This window comes from Dermacentor silvarum, chromosome 6 (assembly GCF_013339745.2).
Source record: "Dermacentor silvarum isolate Dsil-2018 chromosome 6, BIME_Dsil_1.4, whole genome shotgun sequence".
In the NCBI taxonomy this organism is placed as follows: Eukaryota; Metazoa; Arthropoda; class Arachnida; order Ixodida; family Ixodidae; genus Dermacentor; species Dermacentor silvarum.
The window spans coordinates 131,842,889-131,852,628 of NC_051159.1; the positions used below are offsets into that span (position 1 = coordinate 131,842,889).

The 9,740-nt window shown below is 48.2% G+C and overlaps 1 protein-coding gene across 1 annotated transcript; it reads right to left on the reverse strand.

The window, feature by feature from the left end:
* Positions 1-1,669: 1,669 nt before the first annotated feature.
* Positions 1,670-6,140, reverse strand: LOC119456898 (homeobox protein HMX2). The gene is made up of 4 exons (XM_037718713.2): positions 5,651-6,140; positions 4,905-5,026; positions 4,075-4,169; positions 1,670-2,059 (listed from the first exon to the last, which is right to left on the reverse strand). Exons 1-4 carry the CDS (start codon positions 6,138-6,140, stop codon positions 1,822-1,824), a joined length of 945 nt encoding a protein of 314 aa, XP_037574641.1. The 3' UTR covers positions 1,670-1,821.
* Positions 6,141-9,740: the final 3,600 nt, after the last annotated feature.

Here is a 9,740-nt window from a genome sequence, read left to right on the forward strand (position 1 = left end):
GTGGACGTTTGCGGCGTGTAGTCACGGCTAGACCATTGCCGTAACAACACTAAAGAAGATAACGATGGAAACCGGCATCATCATGGTCATTGTTGAACGCTATAAATTAACTGAAATAATTGTTCCGTGTTCTTATTATTTTATACCCTTGTTTTACCGAAAGCTTACTATATGCAAACATGTTGCGGTACTCTCTGCAAAATACGGGATTGCACATTATGTATTCAGGTGCTAACGCAAGTGATCCAGCGTGAGGCTGTATGTCATTTGATCGTTAGTGTCACGAGAAATGCAGCTTGTAGGTATGTCTAGACCCGCCATTGTGGCACAGGGTCGATGGCATTCTGCTGTCAAGCACGAGGTTGTGGGTTCGATCCCCTTGCGCGGCGGTCGCATTCCGATGCGGCTGGAATGCAATAACGCTAGCGTACTTTAATTTACGTACATACATAAGGAACCCGAGGTGGTCGAAGTTGATCTCGAGCCCTCACTATAATGGCGTCGTTTATAGCGTGTTTCTTAAAACATTAAACAGCATATAATGACTTGATTTTATGAAGTGATATGCGCAACGCCTCCTTTATTCCCTGTCAGGAAGGTTTTCAGCGTTGCAGCTTCTAATGAACCCCGCCATCTAAATTCACTTGCGATTGTGTGCTCGTGCGTCAGCAAAGTCAAGCGTGGGCTAGATTGGTATTGCGCTTCGAGTCACTTGTCCCCAAGCTACAAATCCTTCGTCTTGTGTTCCGTAATGTACGGAACTAACATAATCTATAGTGAGACCTGATGCGCTTTGGTTGAGAACTTCCTATTGAAATCAAAGCTAGCACGTTTTTAATCATTCTGAAAATAGCGCGGTAGGTGTAGAACTACACCGTATACCTAGTTTGTCGTGTTCAAAGATGTCACTACTCCGTACGAAAAGCTTATCAAGGCTGCTTACGTGCTCGTTTCAATTATTGCTAATCATTTTCTTTAATTGCAACATACCCGAAGAGATACATCCTGATGGTGCAGTGCAGGAAAGCTAAATCAGCGTAAGCTTGCTGACTAGGTGCTGTGTAGGACTATGCGTACAAGAGCACGTTCTCAGAGCCAAGTAGGGTCGACTTCGAATGGCACATCGCACATGCTTCCATCACGGCTCTCACTACGAGAAACCCTACCTTCGTCCAATCGCATAGATTCGATTTCGAAACCAAACTACAGCTGCCGTTTTCTTGTATCGTGGCCCACAGATAAAACAGTACAAGTGAGCATTACTTTTCTTCGCGTACAAACGAACAAGAAGAAGTTCCGGCATGCAGTCCGTTTCAGTCACTGCTGTAGGCTATTATCACATTTAACCTCTGTAAAGCGCAACGCAGGTTATGGTATCCGCAGTCCATCTGGCACCTGGCACAACAAACCTGGCACACGGTCTCGTGCATTCCGTGAAAGGTCCAAAACCGCATTCGCGAGCGCTGTGTCTGCAACACGCGCGCGTGTACGGCGTAATGCAGCGCGGCTGCAACAAAACTTCGCTGCTGGCCCGTCCTTTTGAGCAATCACTGCAACCGCTGCCCGCAGTCCAACTGTGAAGATGCATCGTTCGCGAGATCGCCGCAACACTTTTCGGTGCACGTTGCCAGGCCTCAAGATGGTCCAGGGCGTAGGTTTTTTGCCATTTCACCTCGACAACGTTTCGCCGTCAAGGTCAGGACCGATAGATTCGTGCTTGGGTCAGCGAGTGCGTCTCGGTCTTGCCCCGTCAAGGGACTTGCCAGTGTATGCTAGGCGGTCTGGAGCGTCAGGGTGTCGCGCACTGTCACGGCGCGTGATCTACTTGTCCTCTGTCGAGCTGTCGTCCCTAGAAGGATCCGGCGATGGGCTTCGCTCTCCTGTTACCGGATTGGCGGCGCAGGGTGCGGCCGGAGGGGCGCCGTATGTGAAGCCTGCGGGCGCGCCCAGAAAGGACCCGAAAGCGTGTCCGGGCGCTGCCGCCAGGTAGTGCGGAGCCCACAGGCCTTGCCGCTGAGCCAGCTTCATGCGCGCCGTCATCTGCTTCTTCCACTTCGTCCTGCACAGGATAAAGCGCAGCCGCGCAACATCTAATTGATTGATTGATTGATTGATTGATTGATTGATTGATTGATTGATTGATTGATTGATTGATTGATTGATTGATTCTAGACGAGATTTCGAAAGTGTCTACACGTAGGTGCAAAGTCCTTCGGTTCTGGCTTCCCCACATATATAGACACTGTGAGGAGAAGGCAGCTTTCAGGCAATATTTAGTAAATATTTTAACATGCTTATACGTAGGATGATATTGATCGCTAATTACAACCCCTTTGCATAGCGGTGAGAAATAGTCAACTAACATGTGTGAGCTCATTATACATACGTGTTACCATATCGTAATCTAACATTCTGTTTATCTCTACTGTATATCATAAAGTTACTTGTGCTTGTGACGATCCCGTCCACATTTCTTTACTTCTTTTCCACCAACACTGCAATAATCGCATGCTGATCTTCACTGCTGACAAATTAACACTCCTATCTGAGCTGAACTTCAGCGCTTCTGGAAGGTGGACGCTCGCTACGGTTCTGGCTGGATGGATATCATTTCGTCGTATTGCAATGCACTGAGCCCTCTGCGCATTGTTTCCTGCAGCGGACATAGGTTTTACCCTACTGCGAATATCAGTTCCTGTGTGTTCTTGTTCCCAGACAATCAGTTCGGGCATCGGACAAGGCAAGACACTACGCTTTGTGCTATCCTACAAATATTTTTTCTTGATTTCTTGTTTGCCACTTTTGTGAAATTTGTATAGACGTTTTACAGCGCGACAGAGTGGGCGCGACAACATTTATTCACATGTGCGAGACTCCATCGGTGGCCTTATGCTTTTAAAGGCCGAAGGTGTAGGGACAATACCGTTGCGAACGGGGTAGTGAGTTTTGGAAGCGCAAGTAAACAGATTGCGACTGGCTCGACGACATGAGAATCCAATCGTGTATACACAATATGTATATGCCCTTTTGTATGTCATTTTTTAGATCGACTACGCATCCAGATACTCCTTGCACTAGCTTTTCACGTATTACGCGTTCGAACTCTGTGTCAAGTTATTTGAGTTGAAGCGTCGAGGATGCTGTGCACGACACGTTAGTCTATTCGCCCTAGGAATGCACAATCATATTAAGCTCGCGTTAATATTATAAGTGTATGTAAAGTAAAAATAAAGTTCTGATAGCGAGATATGTGCGGTGATGCCATCTTGTAATTACCGTGACACTTTCGTCTGACCTGACAAGATTTCGCAAAATCTGCACGGCTTTTGGCAATCGTTCATGTACAAGCAATGACTACATTACGCTCGAATGCAAGCAAGGGCGTAGCCCGTGATTGTTGCAAATTGAGTCCGCGATAAATTTACAATGTTTGTATACTTCTGCGCAAGGATGACTTACCTAAACGAATATAACTTGAAAACCGTCACGTGTGACTGACACTTTCGTCTACCTTGTTTGGCCACACACTTCAAAAAGGGAACGTTTGGCTTTTGTTTTGCCATCCACTAACGAATCGTTTTGCATCAAATGAAATGCTCATAAAGTTTATAGAGACCAGATCGACGGAGTGTTTCTTGCAGAAGTTATTCGTCCTATTCCTTCTGTCTCTCTCTTTTTTACGTTCAACAAACATTGTAACTCACCCGCCGTGGTTGCTCAGTGGCTATGGTGTTGGGCTGCTGAGCACGAGATCGCGGGATCGAATCCCGGCCACGGCGGCCGCATTTCGATGGGGGCGAAATGCGAAAACACCCGTGTACTTAGATTTAGGTGCACGTTAAAGAACCCCAGGTGGTCCAAATTTCCGGAGTCCCCCACTACGGTGTGCCTCATAATCAGAACTGGTTTTAGCACGTAAGACCCCACAATTTAAACATTGTAACTCGAAGACGCTATGCTCGGTTAATGACCGTAAGAGAGTAAGCCTGTCGTTTCTTCCGAGTAGGCGAGGAATCTCGACTGGAGCGAATGATTATTTCTTATTTTTACGTGGAAGACACAGTCTTGGCTTACCTTCTGTTTTGGAACCACGTCTTGATTTGGACTTCCGTCAGATTCAGCGTTGCCGACAGCTCCATTCGCTTGCTAACGCTGAGATACTTGTCTACCTGCGCATAGTTTATTGTCCAGTGGACATAAGTAGCGGCCTAAATATCTCATCTTGGTTTCGACATACTGCTGCCTTTTCGGCTTATCTGTTTTGTTATATACAGATATGCAGATACATACATACATACATACATACATACATACATATATATATATATATATATATATATATATATATATATATATATATATATATATAGATGTAAACAGCACTGAGGTTCATGGACCGCTGATTTATTGCACGCGTGGATATAGGGTCAATATTTTATGTGAGCTTCAGAGTATTAATTAATATACCGCCGTTATAGTAAGAATAGCTGTCACGACTTATAACGACAGTGTTTTGGACACACGTTTAAATAAACTGAATCGAATTTTTATTTTTATAGGTAAAAAATAACAAAATACTTCTGAAATGGAAATACAAATGAGTTCCCGTAAATACATTTCCGAAATGTAGATCGCGCGCCAGGTCACATTTTCTGTAGTGTATCATTTAAAAAGAAATAAAAAAGACAGTGTTACTATAAGTGCTCCAGGATCTCTCGCCGAAAGGCGCATGCGCGCAGTTTGTCGCTAACACGCACCGCGATTATAACGAAGCGATGCTTATTAGCTGCCGCCAACTATTGTAGCGTTCATATCAGAGGGCAAAAGTTATGCCTTATAAGTATGGTTCAGCGTCCTTTGTCGTAATCGAGAACAAAAAACAGCTTCGCCCTTTCATCGCTCACCTTGAACTCCGCTTCAAGCCTTTCGAGTTGCTTGGCGCTGTAGGCCTGTCGTGGCTTCCGTTCGACGCCCGGTTTCCTGGGCCTTCGTCCAGAAGGTTTTGGGGCCCCGATCCCGTACATCTCTGCAAGAGAAGGAACAGAGAACAGGACAACGTATAGTCGGCCCCTCTGCCTTTCCTCCTCTTCCTCTGCCCTGAGGGTAATTACAGGAAACTCTGGCGCTGCGATGGTTCAGCTTCCACACGAATTTCTTCACGTCTGTTGCTTCAGACGTTCCTGTGACTCTATCTATTACGGTTAATTTTTTTTTTCTTTTTTTACTTCCAAGCAATCTTATCTTTCTAAGCGCACGAAGGCAAGCCTCCGCACAGAAGAATTATTGCAAGGTGTTGCACGCCAAACACAATATTTTTAATTATCAATTTTCGAAGCCACATGGTCACTTAATTGATGGCAAAATGATGAATTTTAGGCAAATCCTTTTAAACTACCCATCATTACCATGCTGGATAAACCGCCACGCTTTAGATGATGATGATGATGATTTAATGGCATTCCCTTTAAAACAGAGTGGTGACAAATAGTCACCTAGCCTGCTTGATTTAAGCAGGTACGCTATACATGTTTGTTATCTAGCATTTTTTGTATACATCTCTTGTAGACGCTATATCGCCACAGTTTGCTCTGGTGAGCTATTTAGAAGCCCTATGCTCCCGCTCTCCTCCTTCGCGCCTTGCCAAGTATACCTGCTAGCGTGAAGAAGAGCGGCCTGCCCGCCGCCAGCCACGCCGCCGGCGTCGTCGCCGCCGTCGCCGTCATGCCGTACTGCTGCGCCGCTGCAGCCGCAACCGCGGCCTGCTGCTCGTAGCTGGACGCCGGCGCCGCGTGCCTCAGCGCCGGGTGGTGCAGCGCCAGAGGCCGCAGGCACGGGGCCCCGCCCATGGGCATCGCTTGGTGCGGGGCGGTGGCGGCGGTGGGGGCCACGCGGCCGGCCAGCGCACCGCCCGGCGAAGGCCTCAGGTCTAGCGGCATCCGGCGCGACGCGTCCTCGGCCAGCAGGCTGTCGATGGAGAAGCTGCCGCTTCGAGCGCTCGCACTTCCACCGCGGCAGCCTGCGCCTCCGCTGCCCGAGTGCTGGAGCGCCTTGCTGGCGGCCGCCGACAGGAGCAGCGCGGACGCTGGAGGCGACTCGGAACGCCTGGCCGGAGACCACTGGCTCGGCTCCGAGCTCTCCATGCGTCGCCGTGTCTCGTGCCTGGACGCTGGGGAGGAAGATCACGATCACCTTTCTTGCTTTCGCACAGCGCAGAGTTCATCGTTGTTGCGCTTTAAAGGAGCACCAGCAGAATCTTTTGTGGTGACAGATTTTTTAGATCTAGCAGCCCGAAAAAAAAAAAAAAAGTAGGAAGAAAAAGAAGACACATGAATTGGACAACTAATAATCTTGAACAAAGTACAATCAACGGGCGTCTGTTTGCTGTTATTATCATAGCCGTTCTTTTTTACGGCGAAAGCTGTATATGGCTAGGCGAAACGAAAAACCGTTCGTTCCATGTTTCGATAAATGTCACCATTGGCTGCGCCGTCAGTTACGTCGTTCTCTACGTCGCACCCAAGCGCGCGCGCCATTGGCAGCGCCGTTAGTGAAGTCGTTCTCTGCGTCGTACCCAAGCACGCGCGCCTGCTCTGCCCGCAATGCCGCCTCCTTGGCTCGCCGTTGTCGCATGCGTTCCATATCTCAAGTTAGCTCGGCGTCGTTACAGCGTACTGGCGTCGTGGTCAGCAGCATCCGCCCGCCATTGGCGCTTGCGTTCCACTTCGCGATTTCAACGTGGACGTTTCGTCGCAGCCGAAGCCAAAGTGCCTCTCGAGAAACTCCCGCCGAAAGCGGGCGTTGGCCCCGGCGAACGCGTTCCTGCCATTGCCACGTTGACGCTGCTCCGCCCGCAACGCCGCCTCCTCGGCTCGCCGTTGTCGCTTGAGCTCGATATCTCGGGTTAGCTCGGCGTCGTGGTTAGCAGCATCCGCCCGCCATTGGCGCTTGCGTTCCACTAGAAACACAAACATGTAACCAATAATTGAGAAACGCTTCAATACAGCGTCGGGATTAACCCACTGCTAAACACCGGCGCCGCACGTTTCAGCTTCACTGGTTAACCATCTGTACGGAGTGCATGGGCGGTGTTGTTGTTTTTTGTTTTTTTTTTCTGGTCGTCTGAAATAAACTTCGAAGTATACGGTATATTATCATATGTAGGTTATTGAGATATCGGACACTGCGCTTTGTTCTCTCCCTCTTCCCGCCCTCCTTTGTGTATTTTGCGCAGTACGTTACTGCTTCAGTTTGGGAGGTGTTGCTATCTTGGTCGAAGCAAGCTACTTCTATTTTATTATTTTTAAGCTGCCATTATTACAACATTAAATACCAGTAAACCAAACGTCATGAGTACACGTTACGCATATTTTCGAAGTGCGGTAGTTGAAATACGCATTTTGCTCATCGCCATTGAAATGCGAAGCAATTATCACAGATCAGAACGCCTTTCCGCGCAATTACACGGGATGGGGTCTTGTAATTGCTCCGTAGCCGGTTTCGAAGCTTGTAGTAGTCCTAAACGTTATTGTTGGTGTCGCTCAACTTTAAGCGATCGCTACAAATACCAGGTGAACCTAGAAACGCAACAACGTATTCGAGACGTTTGAGACTGCTTCGCGCTTGAAATTATGCTCATAGTACGGTTGGTACTCGCACTCATGTCCATTCTTGAGTGCGAACAAAGCACGAGATAAGCAGCACCGTCAGACATACTAGAATGGCTAAGAAAACTTTAAACAAGAGAAAAGGGCTGTACTGGTCTTGTGAAATTTATACACGATATTTTTTTTATTTCTTTTACTATAGATATTTTAAATAAGAGTATAGCGTAGCGCGAGTGGCAATGGGGACAGACATGAGATAGGACAAAGACAGGCTAGTGGCGAAGTTTAACAGGTGCTTGTTCGCCCAGCACAGTTGTACTGCATAGCCTCCGTTTTCAGAAATGCGCCTTAATGGCGCAAGGACCAGGGGCGCTATAACGTAAAATGATTTCAAACCGTTTTGATTCCAAACTCCTGACGTCAAATTTACGTAACCACCGACGCAAGCATCGGGCGGTAACCCGCAGCGTTGTCTGAACAACCCAATCAAACACTCTCCTCGTTTATAGGATGTCACCTTTGTCCGCTTTCAAAACCAATAACATTGTCTACACTCAGCGGTTTTTCTTATCTAATTGGCTGACAAGAGGCGAGGAGCACGCTCTAGTGGTGAGGTTGTCGACGGGGCCGAGCCAGCACAGTGAAAATAGATAACCGCATGAAGAGGGTGGTGCCGGCTTCTCCGATTGGTCCGCTTCGCCTTACTTAGCTGGTGGTGGCTGGTCGAAAATCGCGGCGGCGTGAAACGGAAGGATAAGAATGGCGCTAAAACGGATCCTCAGCAAGGAAGAGTTGGCAGAGCGATGTCGTATGCATGCCGAAAGGGCTCGATAACGTTTTACTGCCACGCAAAAAGGTTTATCATGCGCAAATAAATACATGCTCACCGGCAGGTGCGAGTAGCGAGGGCCTGAGCGATCGGCGGGCAGCCATCTTTGATTCCTTTGGGAACGGGGCAGTCTGTGGCTATTCAGAAAAACTTTCAGTTTTGTTAGGCATATTAATGCATTTTTTTCGCGTACACGTCACTTTGACGTGTGAGTTTTCGCAGTTTTGTGACGTCACGTGACAGACAGGCGAAGTGGGCGTAGCCAGATAACATTGGGCCAATAGCAGAGAGCTACTGGTGAAAAGACATCGAATCAGGAATGATTATTTTTCTTTTGTGCGGTTTAATCATGCATAATCAGTGTGTACATGTTATATCAGATGGGGAGCTATTGCGGTTTTCGGGACGTCGCGTGACAGACAGGCGAAGTTGGGAGCGGCCCGAAAATGTTTTGACCAATCGTGGAAGCTGATTGCAGAAATTGGAATCAAAACAGTTTGGAATCATTTTACGTTATAGCGCCCCAGGTCTGGCCAAAGAGCGTCACCAGTTGTACTCTAAGACACCTACTGTGTGACTGTCCATCATGCGAAGACGAGAGTCTTGTCCTCCGAACAGATTTACAACAATTAAATGACGGGCCTTTTACAGAACAACTGATTCTGGAACCATGGCTTCGCGCGCCTGCGATGTGCAAAGCCACAAGAATGTTGCTGCGTTTATTGATATGCACCAGCCTACAGACCGCTTGTGACGAAATGAATAAGTAAAGATTCGTGGTGTGCGCGCGCGCGCGCGCGCGCGCGCGTGTGTGTGTGTGTGTGTGTGTGTGTGTGTGTGTGTGTGTGTGTGTGTGTGTGTGTGTGTGTGTGTGTGTGTGCGTGCGTGCGTGCGTGCGTGCGTGCGTGCGTGCGTGCGTGCGTGTGCGTGCGTGCGTGCGTGCGTGCGTGCGTGCCTGTGTGTGTGTGTGTGTGTGTGTGTGTGTGTGTGTGTGTGTGTGTGTGTGTGTGTGTGTGTGTGTGTGTGTGTGTGTGTGTGTGTGTGTGTGTGTGTGTGTGTGTGTGTGTGTGTGTGTGTGTGTGTGTGTGTTTCAGTCCTCTTTTCCCCTTCCCCAGTTCAGGGTAGCCAATTGGGCTCAGCCTGATTAACCTCCCTGCCTTTAACCCTATCACATCTCTCTCACACAATATGGGCTTCATTGCACATTAGAACGCAGATGAACACTGTTCACAGAGCCATAGCGAATCGGTGGGCAGTAGAAGAAGAAAAACAAACAAGAAAGAGGGAAAGAGCGGGAACCTTACAAA

Excerpts from the sequence above, each read along its gene's own strand:
- LOC119456898 (XM_037718713.2), bottom strand. The coding sequence starts at position 6,140 with ATGGAGAGCTCGGAGCCGAGCCAGTGGTCTCCGGCCAGGCGTTCCGAG. Across the intron at positions 5,027-5,650 it reads GCTCTTCTTCACGCTAGCAG|AGATGTACGGGATCGGGGCC; the intron begins GTATACTTGGCA and ends CTTCTCTTGCAG. Across the intron at positions 4,170-4,904 it reads GGCTTGAAGCGGAGTTCAAG|GTAGACAAGTATCTCAGCGT; the intron begins GTGAGCGATGAA and ends AACTATGCGCAG.